At 40.4% G+C, this 19,918-nt stretch overlaps 1 protein-coding gene and 1 pseudogene across 1 annotated transcript in view; both read right to left on the bottom strand.

Moving 5' to 3' along the window:
- Positions 1-13,529: 13,529 nt before the first annotated feature.
- Positions 13,530-19,918, bottom strand: part of LRRIQ1 (leucine rich repeats and IQ motif containing 1) — a 189,406-nt gene continuing 183,017 nt past the window's right edge. The window contains 1 exon segment of the mRNA XM_023749734.1: positions 13,530-13,682. Within this exon segment, the coding sequence (XP_023605502.1) occupies positions 13,530-13,682 (153 nt within the window).
- LOC102429352 lies at positions 16,808-17,282 on the bottom strand (annotated as a pseudogene).

The raw sequence follows: 19,918 nt of genomic DNA, 5'->3' as shown, positions 1-19,918 counted from the left end.
AAGGACATCGGCCTGCCGGTTTTGACCCAATCCTCAAAACCAGCAGTCCGATGTCCCCCGAGGGGTCCTAAATTGCAAGAGGGCACAGGCCAGGCTGAGGGACCCCACAGGTGCACGAATTCGTGCACTGGGCCTCTAGTATGCATAAAAGATCTTTGGTTAATCTCTTCCCGCCCTCCCCCTCTCCTCTTCCCCCTGAGATTCATCAATCTGTTCCATGTTTCCATGCCTGTTCGTTGAGTGTCTGCCCCCTGGTGGTCACTGCGCATCATAGCTAACGATCGAACTGTTGCTTAGGCTTTTATATATATAGATAGATATAGATATAGATAGATAGATAGATAGATATATAGATAGATAGATTGCCTTGTAGCAATGAATACACCCTTCATTACATTTTTATAATAAAATAATTTATAAGCACTTCTTTCTTTTTAAATATATTTTTATTGATATAAGAAAGGAAGGGAGAGAGAGATAGAAACATCAATAGTGAGAGAGAATCATTGATCAGCTTCCTCCTGCATGCCCCCTACTGAGGATCGAGCCTGCAATCTAGGCATGTGCCCTTGACAGGAATCGAACGCAGGACCTGTCAGTCTGCTGGCCAATGCTCTATCCACTGAGCCAAACAGGCTAGGGCTATAAGCACTTCTTTAAAGTGAGAAAAATGTTAAGCTTTCTCAGTTTAGGGTGCTGAAGGGATGCTGCCAGAGGAAGATGTGGGGAGCCGGCATGGCCATGGCATACTCAGCCCCAGGGCGCCTTATGTGCCATGCCAGCTCAGCCTGGTTCAGTGACCCTGAGTGGGGGGTGGGTGAAAGGATTGAGAAAAGACAGACAAGAGAATGAAAGCTGGGTCTCGGTGGGACACTGCTCCCTGATGAGGAGACAACGCCAGCGCCCACAAGCCGTGTCTTTATTTTATAGCAAATGCCACGAGGCAAAGTAGGGGCGTGATCAAGTTGTTTACAGCATTCTTGTGAGTTTCAACCTCACTTAACTACATGCACCCGAACTCTATCACAAGGCACGTAGGGCTACGTGTTTGGACCACAGTTTCAAGCTTACACCCACAGCCATTGGCTATGATTGTGCTGGGAGGGCCCTGCCCTCCAGCTGGGACTTGCACGTGGCAATGAGAGGACCCTGTCCTTTCATTAGTCTGAGGCTTGAACCTGGCCAAAACACTGCAGCCACGCCCCACAGGAAGAAGCTTTGCAATTTCTGGTATAGATGGGCGTAGGGTTGGCCTTGTGGCTGTGAGGACTCTGATGCAGCCCCAGAACACGATCCCTCTGCAACTGCAAAGCTTGGACATGGTGATAACCTGTGTGCTATCCTTTCCACAGGGAAACAAAAGCCTGCCACACCTTCTGCCCTAGCAAGGTCCACTCTTAATGCATGCCCATGCTACTGATGGCTCATCACCTGCTCCCACCCTGCAGTGCAGAGAGCTGCCTATTGTTTGTTCAGGAACTATAAACTAGCTTTGGTCTGGCCAAACCAGGGAACTTCTCTACTGTCTGCTGGCTGAATCAGACCTTCTCCAGTGATGTCTGAACCCGTTCCAAGTTTTTCCTTCCTTGGGTGCTCTTACTCAGCCCTAGGGCACCATGGAGAGTTTCCTTATATATTTAAGTTACTCCTCTGGTGTAAATAGTATTTAACCTTTTCCTGTGTAACCTACTGTATGCAAGCTATCTCTTGATTGGACCCGAACTACCACAGCATATATTTATGTAGATTATAAACTCCATAAAGGCTGGTGTTGCTTAGCACTCTCTCCCCTGTGCAATGCACTGGGCCTTCAGAGAGCACTCCACAATTATTTTTGATGAACAAATGACAAAATTGGCTTCGTGTAGACTGGATTCATGGGGACTTGCATCTCATGACTGGGTTGTTTGAAAGACTCAACTGGGAGAAAACACTTACCATTTGGATAGACTGTACTCCTTAATAACAATACCAGCATTTTGAATAAGTCAGATGCTTTTAGAAGATTTGGAAGATACTGTTGCATGTCTACCAGTCAACCTTCTACCCCTCTTTTTCTTCTACCCTACCGTGGAGCTTAAAAAATGTAAGATATCCTTTTCTAGCTCTTATTCAGCTAAAAGATAGCCATATTCATTCATTCATCCATTTATTAATTCATTGAATATATATCAAAAAGCCTACCATATGCCAGGTAGCTTTTCTAGGTTCCTAGGGTACCTCATTAAATCCCGTGCCTTCCTGGTACATACACTTAGAAGGGAGAAAGAGAATAAACAATAAACTTAAAAAATTAGTTGGGTCCAACAAAATATGAAAGGAAGTCTGTTTAGCATTTAAATTCCATAATAGAGGGCTATTTATATTACAAACTTTCATTAATATCTGTAACCATTTATTAACCTAAATCTCATACATGTAGTATGAAGAGAAGTCCATGGAATGTTAATGGAAATATGTTCCCTAGTTCTGGAGAAGACAATATCCATTGAAAAACAAGATGATATAGGAGAAAAGCAACAATGTCTAATATATTTATTTACTCTCTTAACTGTATGTGCTGAGCACATACAGTTCACCTTAGTTCTTTTTTTTAAAATATATTTTCATTGATTTCAGAGAGAAAAGGAGAGGGAGAGAGAGAGAGAAACACCAATGTTGAGAGAGAATCATCGATTGGCTGCCTCCTGCACACCCCGCACTGGGGATCAAGCCCGCAACCCGAGCATGTGCCTTTGACTGGAATTGAACCAGGACCCTTCAGTCTGCAGGCTAACGCTCTATTCACTGAGCCAAACTGGCCAGGGCTGCCTTAGTTCTTTTATTTTAGTTGAGGAAATAAAAATGTATATTTTTGCTCCATCTTTACCTTGAGATAGAATGAAATAAGATATTTATGGTATAGCCCTAGCTGGTTTGGCTCGGTGGATAGAATGTCAGCCTGCAGACTGAAGGATCCCAGGTTCGATTCCAGTCAAGGGCATGTACCTTGGTTGCAGGCACATCCCCAGTAGGGGGTGTGCAGGAGGCAGCTGATTGATGTTTCTCTCTCATCGATGTTCCTAACTATCTCTCTCCCTTCCTCTCTGTAAAAAATCAATAAAATATATTTTTTTAAAAGAGATATTTATGGTACAGAAAAATTGGATGGGAAACAATTGATATCTTTACACAAGGAATCAGAAAACACAGATTTGAGTCTCAACTCTATAGCTTTCTGCCTCCTTAACTCTGGGAAATTTAGATTTATAAAATTGAAATCTAAATTCCACCTGTTCCTAAGTTAAATCTCAGGAAATAGCTGGCAAGAAAGACATTTCTGAGCTTTTCCTTCCGTTTTTTTTCTTTTCTCCACCCCTACTTTTATTAAGATTTTATGTTTTTTGAGTCATTTCAGAATTACAGCAAAATTGAGGGGAAGGTAGAGATTCCCCATACACTTCCTGTTCCTACACATACACATGCATAACCTAATTCATTATCAACATCCTTCATCAACGAGGTATCTTTGTTAAAACTGATGAACCTAAATTGACACATCATAAGCACCCGAAGTCCATAATTTATATTACAGTTAACTTTTGGTTTTATACATTTTGTGGGTTTGGAAAAATGTATAATGAATGACATGTATTCATCATTACAGTATCATATCGAGTAATTTGAAGTCCTAAGAATCCTCTGTACTTAACTCTCATCATCTCTCTTCCTCCCCAGCACCCTTGCAACCACTGATATCTTTACTGTTTCCATAGTTTTGCTTTTTAAGAATGTTATATGGTTGAAATCATACAGTAAGTAGCCTTATTAGATTTACTTCTTTCACCTAGCAATATGCATTTAAGTTTTCTCCATCTTTCATGGCTTGGTAGCTCATTTCTTATCCCATTATCTGGATGCATCACAGATTATGTAGCCATTAACCTATTAAAGGACATTTTAGTTACTTCCCAATTTGGGCAGTTATGAATAAAGCTGTTATAACATTCATATGCAAGTTTTTGTGTGGACATGCTTTCAACTCCTGTGGGAAAATACCAAGGAACATAATTACTGGTTCATAGGGTAAGAGTTTTGTAAGAAACTACCAAACTCTCTTCCAAAGTAGCCATGCCATTTCGCATTTCTACTAGCAACAAATGAAAATTCCTATTGTTCCACATTCCTGCCAGGATTTGGTGTTAGTGTTCTGGATTTTGGTCATTTTATTTTATTTAAATATATTTTATTGATTTTTTTACAGAGAGGAAGGGAGAGGGATAGTGAGTTAGAAACATTGATGAGAGAGAAACATCAATTCAGCTGCCTCTTGCATGCCCCCTACTGGGGATGTGCCCGCAACCCAGGTACACGCCCTTGACTGGAATCGAACCTGGGACCCTTGAGTCTGCAGGCCCATGCTCTATCCGCTGAGCCAAACCAGCTAGGGTGATTTTGGTCATTATAATAGGTGTGTGGTGGTATCTGGTTTTAATTTGAATTTCCCTTTATAGTAAGTATTGAAGTTGGGTGCACTGGCCCTTCAACATTGTTCTTATCCTAAAATACTCTGTTGGCTATTCCAGGTCTTGGTCTTCTCCATCTTTGTACTTTTCTAATGACCTGGATAGTGCTATGCACATTGTAGGCATATAATGCTTGTTATCATGAGGCATGGTTTATATAATGACCCACAAATATATGAAATAACATTTAAGTTTGCTCAGGGGGGGATTATAAATGTATATTATATAAGTACTGTAGCTTTAACAGATTAGATATCCATACATATATGTGCATATATACATACTAGAGGCCCAATGCACGAAATTTGTGCAAGGGGCTCAGCCCTTGCAGCCCCAGCTTCATCCAGAACATCATCTGGAAGGATACCCAGATGGACGTCCAGAAGGTTGTTTGGCTGTTTGGTCTAATTAGCATATTATGCTTTTATTATTATAAACTAGAAGCCCAGTGCACAAAAATTTGTGCACTCGGGGGGAGGGGGGGGTTCCTCAGCCCAGCCTGTGCCCTCTCGCAGTCTGGGACTCCTCAGGGGATGACCACCTGCTGGCTTAGGCCTGCTCCCTGGGGGATTGGGCCTAAGCTGGCAATCAGACATCCCTCTGGCAGCCAGGCAGCCCTCGGGGGATGTCCACTTGCCAGCGGGGAGTAGACCTAAGTTGCAGTCGGACATCCTTAGCGCTGCTGAGGAGGCAGGAGAGGCTCCCACCACCACTGCTGTGCTGGCAGCCATTAGCCTGGCTTGTGGCTGAGCAGAGCTCCCCCATGTGGGAGCACACTGACCACCAGAGGGCAGCTCCTGCATTGAGCGTCTGCCCCCTGTGGTCAGTGTGTGTCATAGTGACCAGTCATTCCCAGACTTTCTGCTGTTAGGGTCAGTTTGCATATTACCCTTTTATTATATAGGATAGAGGCCTGGTACATGGGTGGGGGCCAGCTGGTTTGCCCTGAAGGGTGTCCCGGATCAGGGTGGGGGTCCCGCTTGGGTGCCTGGCCAGCCTGGGTGAGGGGCTGATGGCTGTTTTCAGCTGGTCACACCCCCTTCAGGGTGGGGGTCCCCACTGGGGTGCCTGGCCAGTCTGGGTGAGGGGCTGAGGGCTGTTTTCGGGCTGGCCAGCAACTGAAGCTCCCAGCCTCTCCTTTTTTTCTTTTTTTTTTTATTCTGGAATTTTTTTATTCTATAATTGAAACTTTGTTGATGTCACTGGAGCTGAGAGCCGGCTCCTACTCGCTCCAGCTCTGAGGCCACAGCCTGCTGAAAGCAGGTATCTGGGGTTTGTTTAGCTTCTATAATTGAAACTTTGTTGCTTTCAGAGCTCAGAGCCAGGCCGTGGCAGGTGGGGAACCTTGGCTTCCTCCATCACTGGAGCAATCAAGTCTCCTGCTCGCTCCAGCTCTGTGGCTGCCGGCCGCCATCTTGGTTGGGTTAATTTGCATATCATGCTCATTAGCCAATGGGAGGCGTAGTGAAGGTATGGTCAGTTACCAAGTTTGTCTATTATTAGATAGGATAGGCACACATGAATATACAACGTGCTAATAATTCATTTGCAAATTCAAAATTATGTTAATGGAATATTATGAAGCTTTAAAATATAAGATATTCCTTTCCTGGCCATATTCATTCATTCATTCATTCATCCATTTGTTAAATCATTAAATATACATCAAAGGGCCTACTGTGGCAGGAAGAAGATCTAGGTACCTAGGATCAACATGCCCAACTTCAATACTTACTATAAAGGTAAATTCAAATTAAGACAACATGCCACTACACACCTATTAAAATGACCAAAATCCAGACCACTGACAACACCAGATGTGGCAAGGGCGTGGAACAATAGGAACTCTCATTTATTGCTGGTGGAGATGCAAAATGTTACAGCTACTTTGGAGGAGAGTTTGGTGGTTTCTTACAAAACTAAAACAAGGAGTAAACTTTAATGGTCATCTTTGAAATCTACTTTTGCTTTAGTTACCACCTTTAGTCTCTATATCTGCATAAATTATTTAGTATTGGTATCTATTAAACTATTTCATTTTGTACTTTTGATCATCTTTTTTGATAATACCTACAAAATTACTTTGTACATATATTGGAGACATTGCATAATGGTAGGATTGACTCAGAATACCTGTCTTTAACTGATCTTAAGCTTTCTAAAACATGAAAGTATTTTCAGAAATCTTTGTTAGCTATGCATTATCAGTAAGAAAGTCCAGTTCCTCCAGTCCTGGCCAGATGGCTCAGTTACTTGGAGCATCGTCCTGTACACCAAAAGGTTTTGTGTTCTATTCCTGGTCAGGACACATACCTAGGTTGTGGGTTCAATCCCTGCACAGGAGGCAACCGATCCATGTTTCTATCTCACATTGATATTTCTGTCTCAACCTTCCCCTCTCTCTAAAAATCAATGACAAAATATCCTTGGATGAGGATCTTTTAAAAAGTTCAATTACTCCACATTACTTTCAAACTTACTTAAAACTAGGCTTTATTTTTAATCCAACCTTATTTTGCGTTACTTCAGTATGTGGAACCTCTGGTCCAGGCAGACTGACTCTTCAATGTTCCACAAATATATACAGGGTGAGGCAAAAGTAGGTTTACAGTTACTCGTATGGAAAATAATAAATACTTAATAAATTATAATACAAAAATAAATTCTGTATTTCATATACTTACAACTGTAAACTTCCTTTTGCCCAACCCTTTATTTACATTTTATCCCTTTCCTTTGTTTAAATGGCTTTCTTCTACTTTTTTCCTTACTTAAATCCCAAATGTCATTGTAGGTACAAAAAAGAAATTCCTCACCCATTTCAACTACATTTGCCATTTCACTTCTTTAATGTATTTTATTCCATGTTCAGAAAAATTAGTACCATGTTAAAATGGCTTACATTTCATGATAATTTAGACATGCTCAAAGAAGAAATTGACTTTGGGATGATTCTACACTATTACAGAGAAATTGTGGATTCTCAATCCTGGTAACTTTGAAAATGGAATATGTCCTGGAACATGCAGAGATGATTAGGAGGCAACTGGAAGCCTAAACTAGATATACAGTGATCATGGTTATTCAATAAATGGCTCATGAATGAATGAATAAGAACTACATTAATTATATTGTACTTTTACTAAGTTATATATTTTAGTCCATAGAGAAATAAAAGGCAATTAAGACTGGTTTTGGAATAAGAAAAGATAGGTTCAAGTTGCTACTATACCTTGCTAAGTTTTTTGTGCCAAAAGAAAATTAAATAAACTCTCTGAGTCTTATTTATATTAGTGGTCAAAGAAAAATAATCATTATAAATAAGAATGATAATTAAAATAAATGTGTATAGTTATAAATTGCCATAGTAATAAAATTATTATTACTGTAATCTATCATTTATTTTAAGTATTAAATGAGAAAATTAATTGAGAAAACCAAAACCATTTGAGGAAATCAAATATTTTTTCTCAATATTGTCTAAGTGAGGAAATCTCTTGGCATATGCATTTTATAAGTGGCATTCAAAAAATAATAATCTAACCTCTTTCAGCTCTATTTAAACCATAAGGTAGATTAGAAAGCTAGGTAGAAGACTGCCTTGGTTTCTCATAGGAGAACAGTGAGACCTAAAAGGAAAAGAACAGAAAATGGGAAATTCACAAAGAAAAGTAGCATGTATTGTTTGAGATGGCTGACATGCTGAAAGTATCCTGGTTCTGCTATAATTTGACACACAGAAAAGGAGGACAATTTTGCCTGTGAGTTGTTAAAAATTAAGCAACAGCAAAATAAAACATACAACAATAACAAACAAGATATCAGCACATACTATTATTTAAGTCCTTACTATAAGTTAGGCCATATAGCACATGCTTTACATATATTTTTACAAATTTCTTCTTCAGGAAAACTCTGTGAAATAGACATTATTATTTACATTTTTCAGACAAACTCATTTTTAGAGGTTAAATAATTTACTCACAGTTACACAACTTACAATATAATTGTACTATTGGTATTTTAAACCTGAGTTTATCTGATTTTAAAGAATATATATTACAAATATTATAGCAACATTAAAAGAGAAATATCTAGTAAAGTTCAAAGGCCTAAAGAGTTTTATAGCTGCAGCCCATAAACTATTCTCTTGCAAAGCTAAAAGAAATCCTTTAGTTTTAATAAGGTGACAAGTGTTTGAGAGAGAAACAGGGAAGGCTGGAGGTAAAAGAGCTGTCAAAGTACCAAAGCTATAAGTGCTTGGCCCAGAGCCCTGGAGGCCTAGGACCCAAGGACTCTGGCGGTTAAAAGATTTCTATAAAAAACAGGCTATGCCAAGTTTTTAATCAAGCGACTATTAAGAGTAGGTTTCTCATAAGTTGAGCCCATGTGCCTAGATTCTTCAATATCTTATCTCAATTGTTTCTTCTTTTACAGTTATGTGTAGGTGCAATTATAAAGAACATTTTTTACTAAGGACTTTTATGTGCCAGGTATTGTTCTAAATGCTCTACACTTGATCCTGAAGACAATTTAACAAGGTTAAGTACTTCCATTATCATTTCCATTTTAAGGATGAGAAAATTAAGTCGTGATTAAAATCCAGGCAAATTAATGTCAGAGCCTTTATTATTATTATTACTAGAGGCCCTAGTGCATGAAATTCGTGCACTTGGGTGGGGGTCCCTCAGCCCAGCCTGCCCCCTCTCACAGTCTGGAGGACCTCAAGGGATGTCCTACTGACAGCTTAGGAGCAGGCCTAAGCTGCAGTCTGGCCTCCCTCTGCAGGAGGCGACCGGGCTGATCTGGGGAAGGGGCCACCCCCATCACCCCGCTGCTGCTGCCACTGCTGCCCACCACAGCCGCCAAGGTGTTTTCATCAACACAGACTCCAGTCCCTTCACCATGAAAAAATGACAACTTTCTTTAGGCATTTTTAAGATGTCTCTCATAGGATATGACATTTCTTTCTTTCTTTCTTTTTTTCTATCCTCACCTGAGGATATGTTTCCATTGATTTTTAGAGAGCGTGGAAGAGAGAGGGAAAGACAGAGAGAAACATCAGTGTGAGAGGAACACTTTGATTGGTTGCCTCCTGCATGAGCTCTGACCTGGGCCTTGGCCAGGGAGGAGTCTGCAACCTAGGTACATGCCCTTGATTAGACTTGAACCCAGACTCTGCGGTCTGCAGGCCGAGGCTCTATCCACTGAGCCAAACCGGCTAGGGCAGGATATGACATTTCTTAGCTCCTCCAGCAGCGGACCTTTGTTTTTTCCTCCAGGAGATGGAAAAACCCTAGATCACCTTCTTAGATTCTTATTACCCAAGTTACCACGAACACTGCGAGTGGTGTACTGGGAGCTTAGCCAATGAACGGTCAGAAAAGGTGTTTCCTCTGTAGCTCACGTGCAGAGGCAGGACTGCTGACACGTGGTGGCTGGCAGGCTCCCCTGTCTCCACTCTGGGCCTCCTCAAGCCACCACAGCATCTGTGGCTTGCCTCACCTCCCACGCAGTCCCCTCCTGCCCACCTGCATGCGCAGCCTCCTCCTGAGTGGTTGTGATGTTATGGCATCCTGGACAATTTGCATATTACCTCTTTATATATATAGATGCTGATGTTATAATCTATACTAATAAAAGAATAATATGTTAATTAGGGCAGACATTTTCCGGATGTCCATCCGGACAAAGTCACAGCAGCCTTGAGCCCCAGTGGCTGTGAGGCCCGGTGCTCAGGCCTCGCAGTCACCGTGGCTGGAGTGACAGCAGCAGTAGGGTGATGAGGGCGGCGCCTTCCCCTGATCAGCCCGGTTGCCTCCCACAGAGGGAGGCCAGACTGTGGCTTAGGCCTGCTCCCCGTGGGAAGCGGACCTAAGCCATCAGTAGGACATCCCCTGAGGGCTCCCGGACTGTGAGAGGGAGCAGGCCGGGCTGAGGGACCCCCACCCAGTGCATGAATTTTCATGCACCGGGCCTCTAAGTAAACTAATAACTACAATAAGTAAGTAAGTAGTATTGTTATCTAATGAAAAAGTTTTTTTCCAAAGGGGCATCTTTAAATTGTAACTTAGTAAGTAGATTTAGAAATCAGGAGTGTTTTTTAAGAAATGAACTCTTTAAATTGTAACTTAGTAAGTAGATTTAGAAATCAGGAGTGTTTTTTAAGAAATGAACTCTATATAATGATCTTCTATACTCTACAATCTATGATTTTATGCCACAGAAGTGAAAGATGAAGCATGAGCATTTAAGAAAAGTTGCTAACCGGTTTGGCTCAGTGGATAGAGCATTGGCCTGTGGACCAAGAGGTCCCAGGTTCGATTCCGGTCAAGGGCATGTACCTTGGTTGTGGGCACATCCCCAGTAGGAGGTGTGCAGGAGGCAGCTGGTCGATGTTTCTCTCTCATAGATGTTTCTAACACTCTATCCCTCTCCCTTCCTCTCTGTAAAAGATCAATAAAATATATTTTAAAAAAAAGAAAAGAAAAGTTGCTGATTTATTGAGCTATTTGTGTTTTAACATTCAGATGATTCCTTATTTAAAAAAAACTTTGAAAAAGGAGACAAATGTGCTACTATTTGTAATACCTTAAACCTTAAACAATAAATTTAAAAAAATAAAAGAAACTTTGATATTCTGTAAAAGCATAAAGCATTTTTTTGTTTCTGTTTCATATGATGTGTTCCTTTTTACCTACACTGCTCCAAAGTGATATCATATGAGTTTGCAATATGCAGAGCTTAAAATGAATATAGTATTATTCATTATTTTGTGTGGCACAGGTTGATTCCTTCTGAAATGAAATATATATTAAAGAATTGATGCTATTAATACATATGTTAACAATATAAAAAACTGTATTAGGTGAATAAACATAAGGTATTTTATCTTAATCATATTGACTACAGCAAACTTTTAGTGTCTAGATTTTATACTCAGGTAAGAAAAATCCAAGCACTCTAAGAACTTCAAAGCCTGATAAATATATTTAAGCTAGACATACTAAAATTATTTCAAAAGCAAATTAAAATTTGTCAAAATTAACTTGCATATTTCAATGATTTTATTGACTGGGATCTAATTATTAAGTACCTATATAAAAAGTGAAAGAGTCATTTTGAAGTCATTTACCCAAAAAGTACCATCCGGATCATTGAATTTTTCACATTCAATCAAATATTGAATTTATGTGTACATAACTATAATATCAATGAGTAATAAGCCTTTTTCAAGAATAATAATATATATATAATGAAATGTAACTTAAAAATTGACTTCTGAGGTTCAGTATACTTTAGGGAAGTTAACAAAATCCTATATAATAAAAGGCTTATATGCAAATTGACTGAAGGGTAGAACAACCAGAACAACCAAACAACCAGTCGCTATGACATGCGATGACCACCAGGGGGCGTGTGTGGAACATGGCGGGTGTTGGCTGCAGCGGGATGGTGGAGCAGGTGAGCGGGGCACGAGACCAAGGCAGGGCGCCAGTCGCTGTCATCAGAATGAGCCTCTGGTGGTTACTGAAAATTCTTTGCTCCCACACACGGCAGTCCCGCCCGGTGCTCACACCTGCTGCCAGCGCCAGCCCCGCTGGCATCCACTGCTGGCACCAGCCCACTCGCACCCGCAGCCAGCACCAGAGACGGTGCTCGCACCCGCTGCCAGTGCCTGGCGCCGGTCCCAGTCACTTGGTACCATCAGCAGGTGCAAGCGGCAGCTGCTGGCCCTGATCTCTCCTGAGGGCTTCTCCACCTCCCCCTGCTCCTGAGGGGTGATCAGGGCTGCAGTCACCACTCACACCCACTGATGGTGCCTGCGGCCCATTAATGGAGCTGGCCCTGCTCACATCCGCTGCTGGCGCCGGCCCCAATCACTCTGTGCTGTCAGTGTGTGGGAGTGGCAGTGGGAACAGGGCTGCCAGCAGACAGGGGACCAGGGCCGCGGTGGGAGGGGCTGGGTGGGGGTGCGGACGGTGGGCCGAGACCCATCCCTGTGCCTACAGCAGCCTCACGGCCCACAGTTCCTTTCAAGGTGCATGAATTCGTGCACTGAGCCCCTAGTATGATATAAAAAGAACATCTTTTATACAATAATATTTTTAAATACATTTCAAAATCCTTAGGGTTTACACCCTAAGTGAAGAGTTTGAAAAAATTAGGCTCTATTAGCCCCAAATACCACAAGATATAGATATTTATTTATTTGTTTTTAAATATGTTTTTTATTGATTTTTAGAGAGAGAGAAAGGGAGAGGTAGAAGGGAGAGAGAGATAGAAACATTGATGAGAGAGAAACATCGATTGGCTGCCTCCTGCACACCCCCTAATGGGGATCAACCCAAACATCTGCCTGGACTGGAATCAAACCAGTGACCTCTTGGTGCATGGGTTGATGCTCAACCACTGAGCCACATCGGCCTGGCAAGATATAGATAATTTCAAAGTATTCATATTTTTTCAGCGTTAACCACAGTGCAATTCTTATTGAAACCATGACAAAAGGGAATAGATGTGTGACAGATTTACAAATGCAAAAAGCCATCATTAATAAATATAAACTGTCATCTGTTCAATGAAAATAGTTTTTTAAATCATGTTTTTGACAGTATAAGATTATCTAAATTCTGCTATTTTTTAAAGTTTCCTTTAAAAATTAACTCTACCTACAACATCTATTAAATCAATGGCAGAAGTCCAAGTTACACTACTTTGATATATAAATCCAACTTTTTACAATTAGCCTAAAAAAATTCCTTTTAGAACTAAATGATCAAAGAATTCCATATGATCCATCAGGGACTGGAAGAGTAGATCATTGAGTCACAGAATATAATTAAAATAGCTGTGCTGTTAATTTTAGAAATAATTTAATTTTGTTTATATCAAAAGAAGACATTTAAGGAAAGAAAAAAATTCAAATACACATTTTTGGGCAGTTCTGGTTGCTGGCATTCTACCCCCTATATGTAAAAGAATGCTTGTTGGCATTAGGTTCCATCAATTCATTTGTGATTTCTAAATTAATTCTGAAGGAAACCACAACTTACTTGAAGATCCCTCTGAGTGTCTGTGTGCCTGATTTTTTTTTTCCTTCTTCACAGACAAAGCACTTCCACTGGTCATGGAAAAAAGCTCTAAATCCGTGTCTTCTCTGCTTACAAGTCTTGCCTGGGAGCAATGGGAGAGAATGTATACAATCATGAAACAAAATATGGCATTTTCTGAATGCAGCTCACATTACCCCAAATAAACAAACAGGCTCTGTCAAACAACCTTCTTCAAAATGATACCACAATCCTTTATTGCAGCCCAGGCAGAACAAATGCACTATGTCAAAGCATTTTTCGCAAATAAGAGTCGATTTTAAAATTGAGGTTTGCTATTTGCGTCTGTACAACAAAAGAAAACATTTTAGTATAGTAATTTTGATGAAAATCAATCTTAAAGGCAACTGATGAAACTTTACACAGTTTAACATCACTTATTTACCAAGAACATTATTTAGTTCTTAAGCAAATATTCGAAATGTCATATAGGGTTATGTTCTGCAATATTTATATTTAACACTTTTAAGTATTAGTTTTCTCAGTAAAATTCCCTTAAGTGTCTTTCATCCCATATTTGTATATTATAAAGTCACAAAAGATATCTACCTTCTCATTACAACAATTATTAATATAAAAATACTATGCATTAAGTCTAATTTGGGGATAATGATAGATATATAAAATTTTCAAAATATACTAGGACATAAAAACTAGATAATTTATTGTATCTAAAATTACCATCTGAATTTTTATTACTATTTTGGACTAAGAGTTGAAAAACTTGCTTCTTGCCTATAAAATATTGTTTTACAGAATGTCTAATATCATTAAGTAAAGATTTATCAGGATCCAGGCACGAAGTGGGGGAAAATGAAGTGATGGAAAGCAAACCAGCTTCAAAGTATCTGGAATTTAACCCAAACCACAGGATGTTTGAAATCCTGTGAGTAAGCATTGTCTTTAATGTTTGATGTGAGAAGAATTTAAATAAAGCCATAAAATCATCACTGTGGTTAAAAAGCTGTCCCTATATGATGAGCTAGAAAAACTCATGAAACCAGCATCTAATGATGATCATCCCCTTTTAAATTCAGATGTTTGTCTTTCCCTTTACATTCCCCTTCCCCCTTCTCCCCATCCTTACATGCATGAACTTCTCATTGTTAAGTAAGCCAGTTTGCTATTGCCAAACTCAGAATAGAAACCATTCTATAATGTCAGTCAGGAAAACAATTGGATTGTCAAAAAACCTCAGCAGAAAACTGTTTAAAATGAAATAAGGAACACTTGGCTTCCAATATACACTTGTGATTAGTAAGAAAAGTGTTACAAATTCTTCATTTCAATTACTACACAAAAGCATGTGTCTAATGTTCCCATGAGACTATTTTCACCAACACTAAGACTTAAAAACAAAACAAAACAACAGTCCAAGAATGAGAAGGAAATACCAAAACAACATCACAGTTTCTGTGAGACCAGTTACAAAACAAGGGAAACAATGTTAACTACATAGGTGACCTGCCTGCTGGCTAAAGAGGTGTTAACTATAAGCCTCAAGATTTTAAGATTAGGATTTATTCACTTCAATTTGATGACATGAATTTACTATGCCTAAATAGAAAGTAGAAACCCACCCCTCCCCAAATAAGACAATATCTACATACCAAGAAAATATTTGTGAATACATGCCTTCCAAAAATCTCAGTCATCTGAGCCATTTGCACCCAAAGAGTGCTTCTTCTGAGATAGAAAACCATTAAGGTCAGTTATTAATTCAGTCAGATTATATATAACAGGGATTCAAATTTAGAAGTGAGATTTAGCCAGAATTCATGACTTCACAATGCTGTCACTTGGCAGCTGAAATGCAAACCTAGAAATTTTGTCAAGGGTGCATTAGTGCATCTGACACAGCCACACATGCATGAATGTTCAGATTCTATTTTTGAAAACATTGGTTTTCAAATTGAACATCATTATTTCCATTACTGTTAACAAATAGGAAAATCATAAAATCATAAATATAATACATCTTTTGTTCTATATTATGCAAAATGCACGTACTTAAAAACTGAATGTAACTGATGATGCTTTTAACACTTCTATGAAATATGTATTTAATTTTAAAACACTGTAATATTAAAGTTTGTATGGTTATAACATAGTTTTAAGTTAATGTTAGATAAGAATTCTCTATGTGCAATTCAATAGAAAATATTAAAAACCAATTTTGCAAAATTGTTTTTGGTCTTTGTTTACTGAACAGGTCACATTTGTAGCCCCATCTACAAGGTTAGTAATACTTTTTCTCCATATTTTCACAATAAAATGAGGGGTATAAATTTTGGAACATGACTTTTAAGAATCTGGATTCTGATTCATCTGCAACTCAGGCAACTGAATTAAAAATAGAGACTCATTTATGTAAAAAAGAACAACAACAAAAAAAGGGAGTTTCTTCTTCAGCTTTTTCATAACATATTTTATTAAATATTTATTTTTAAAATTTTGCATTTTTAGAAGTTAAGACATTAGAAGCACACATTAAAATAAATACTTATTTACTTATTACCCCATTCTTTAAAAAAAGAGATAAAATATTATAAAGTTCACTTAAAGGTGTCTTGTAATATGTCTATGTATAATTATTCAAAAAATTAGAGTATTTCTAGATATGGGAATGATTTAAAACCATTTTTATTTTTGGTTGCAGAAAGCTGACTTATGTATATCCCTCCATTCATCATTGCACAAACCCCTCTTCTTGTATAATAAGGCAGAGGCCTTGCTATATAACTTTTGAGGGCATGAAAGGAACTTTGAATGTTTATCCTATATAATAAAAGCCTAATATGCTAAGTGTCTGGTCATCTGGTCAGCCGTTCAACCAATCAAAACATAATATGCTAATGATATGCTAAGGCCGCTCAACTGCTTGCTATGATGTGCACTGACCACCAGGGGGCAGACACTCCAAGCTGTAGGTTAGCTTGCAGCTGGGGTCCAGCCTATTGGGACTGAGCGTGATGGACCAGACACGCCCTGGAGCCCTCCCACAGTCTATGGGCGTGTCTGGTCCATCACGCCCATAAATACTGATCTTGCAAATTTATTCTCAGAAAAATCTATTTTAGAATAAGTCAGTTTTTTCCCATGGATCTTTAAGATGAAATCTCTTTGCAAATGCATCAGGGTAAAACTGACTGCAAATGACAAAACTTAAAATGACAGTTATAGATCTGATTAAAATGCAATTGACAAAGAACTCTGCTTTTCTGTAAGATGTAACATCCCAAAATAACAATTTGAATGTAAAAGTGTGCCATATTTTCCCCCCTCCATGCCCCCCTCCTGCATGCTGCTCCGGCACAGGAAGTGAGTTCTGATGTCAGGGAGGAAGCCCTTACTAGCCAGCAATGAACAAAACCCCTGCAGGACCACAATGACCAAATCCCATGCAGGAGCAGCTTAGCGATGTAGCGGTCCTTGTTGATTGCCCTGGACTTCTTGCCTTTGCCACTCTTGGGGACCTCGGTCCACTTCTCCTTCACATTCTCCAGAGCCATGTTGCAGTGCCTGTCAATGGGCTTCACATGGCCCAGAAGCTTTTTGTTGTTGTGACAGTTGATATATATTCTTGACAAAAATGCATGAGCTTGGAGAGTTGGCCTGTGTTAAACTCCTCCTCCTCCCACTTCTGCAGCTCTGCCAGGGTCATCTCACTCTTGGGCTTGTGGAGGAGGCTCCTGGTGGTGGTGTCTGCGCTCTTCGAACATTCCTGTCTCCTCCACTTTGCTTCTGTCTCTGAAGAAAGCTGTAGATAATCTTTCAATTCACTAATTCTCTCTTTCATGGTGTCCAGTCCAGAGTTTATTTCACTGATAATATTTTCTTATTTCTAAAATTTTTAATAGACTCATTTGCATATCCATCTATCCTCTAATTAAATTTTGATTACTTTTGTTTTCAAACTTTCTGTCTTTTTATTATAGATGTTATTCTTATTTTTGTCTTTGAGGATCTTATAATAGAGGCCATTGAAATATTTTTTGAAAGTTCTCTTAATAGCCTTGTCCTAGTTGTGAAATTATCTGTGTCCAGTTCCCCAACAAAAATAGTGTGCTTTCATTCCCCAACACTCTGCAAAATTTCTACTCTGGTCCTTCAATTCACCTAGTATTTCTTTGTCATAAGTCCTTCCTTGATTTCTTCCCTGTCTCAACTCATACACACATAAAATATGTATTTCTGTTCTACTACTATTTTCCTTTTTTTGTATCCAGCTATACCTCTTCAAAATTGAAAAAATGCACTTGTAAGTGCTATGTATTTGTCATATATTTGTATGTTAGTAATCCATGCAATCTGTTTTCATTCACTTTTAGAAGTATAACAATTAAATGTGATATCACTTCCTTTGTCCTGGCATTTTTATTTTTCCCATTCTTGCTCCAAAGTGGCCACGTAAGAATATGTGAGAAAGTGCTAGTCAGTAATATGCATGCTGTTAACAAACTGAAGTGCCAATTTTCCAGTGACAATCTTCACGCCACTCTACCAGAGGGGTTAAAATGCAAGAAAATATTTGCAGTGATTATTTCAAATTTAAATTCTATAAATATTTTCATAAACATTAATTTTAGCTAATGGCTATCCAAAATGTGCTGCTCTTTCAGGAAAACTCCTTAAGTTAGCTGTTCATGATGAATAGTATTCTGGATAATACTAGTTTCTACTAGAAACTACATTACCTTCTTGTACTAAATTCAACAAGGCAGGCTAAATTGTAATCAGTTTTCTTTGTGAATGTAGAATCTGAGCAAGGAGTATTAGTTGATTGATATAAATGGATGGCAACATAAAGTTAGGGTCACCTGATGCATCCATTTTTACCTGCCAAGGAGGCCACATACTTCTGTCATTGTTTAGGGTACCCTCTTCACTGTAAATTTCTGAAAAATACTGAAAATTTCTTATTTTGTGGGATCCACTTCTCTAAACTTCATATTGGCCATTCTCTTTTTGTTTACATAGGCTTCCTTCCAATAACATATAGTACAATTGACTTTAGCAATGCACATACAGTTACACTACCTAGAACCTACACTCTACTCAGTATAGAGTAGAGTTTAGAACTTGATTGTTCCTAAATTTCTGATAATTTATACTTTACTAGAGGCCTGGTGCACAAAAATTTGTGCACTCAGCGGGGGGGGGGGGGGGGGCCCTCAACCCGGCCTGGGCCCATTTGCAGTCCAGGACCCCTTGGGGGATGTTCACCTGTTGATTTAGGCCCACTCCCTGGGGGATCAGGCCTAAGCTTGCAGTCAGACATCCTTCTGGCAGCCAGGGAGCCCTTGGGGGATGTCTGACTAAAGGCTTAGGCCCCCAAGGGATCGGGCCTAAACCATTAGTTGGACATTCTTAGTGCTGCCATGGTGGGAGAGGATCCTGCCACCACCTCGGCGCTGACCAGCCATGAGCCAGCTTCTGGCTGAGTGGCACTCCCCATATGGAAGTGCACTGACCACCAGGGGGCAGCTCCTGCATTGAGCGTCTGCTTCCTGGTGGCCAGTGTGCATCATAGCAACCAGCCATTCTGCCGTTCAGTCAATTTGCATATTAGCCTTTTATTATTATTACTAGAGGCCCGGTGCACAAAAATTTGTGCACTCAGGGGTGCGGGGGGGTCCCTCAGCCCATCCTGTGCCCTTTGCAGTCTGGGACCCCTCGGGAGATAACGACCTGCTGGCTTAGGCCTGCTCCCAGGTGGCAGAGGGCAGGCCCAATCCCTAGGTGCAGCCCCTGGTCGGGCTCAGAGCAGGGCCGATTGGAGAGTTGGGGCGCCGCCCTGTCATGCACAGAGCAGGGCGGATCAGGAGGTTGCGATGCCACCCCTAGTCACGCTCAGGGTACAGCCGATTGGGGGGTTGGGGCACCGCTCCCTGTCACACTCAAGGCAGGGTCGATAGGGAAGTTGTGGTGTCACCCCCTGTCACCCACAAAGCAGGGCCGATCAGGGGGTTTGGGGCTCCGTACCCTGTCACACACAGAGCAGGGCCGATCAGGGGGTTGAGGAACTCCCCCCTGTCACGCACAGAGCGGGGCCGATCAGGGGGGTTGAGGAGCTCCCCCCTGTCACTCACAGAGTAGGGCCGATAGGGAGTTGGGGGCACCGCCCCCTGTCACACACAGAGCAGGGCAGATCAGGGGGTTGGGGCGCCACCCTCTATTACCCACAGAGCAGGGGCCGATCAGGGGTTGGGGCGCTGCACCCTGTCACACACAGAGCAGGGGCCGATCAGGGGGTTAGGGCGCTGCACCCTGTCACAACACAGAGCTGCAGGGCAAATC

Source organism: Myotis lucifugus, unplaced genomic scaffold (genome assembly GCF_000147115.1).
Source record: "Myotis lucifugus unplaced genomic scaffold, Myoluc2.0 scaffold_9, whole genome shotgun sequence".
Lineage (NCBI taxonomy): Eukaryota > Metazoa > Chordata > Mammalia > Chiroptera > Vespertilionidae > Myotis > Myotis lucifugus.
Note: the sequence above shows the minus strand (reverse complement) of the source record. Positions and strands in the feature narration are given on the sequence as shown.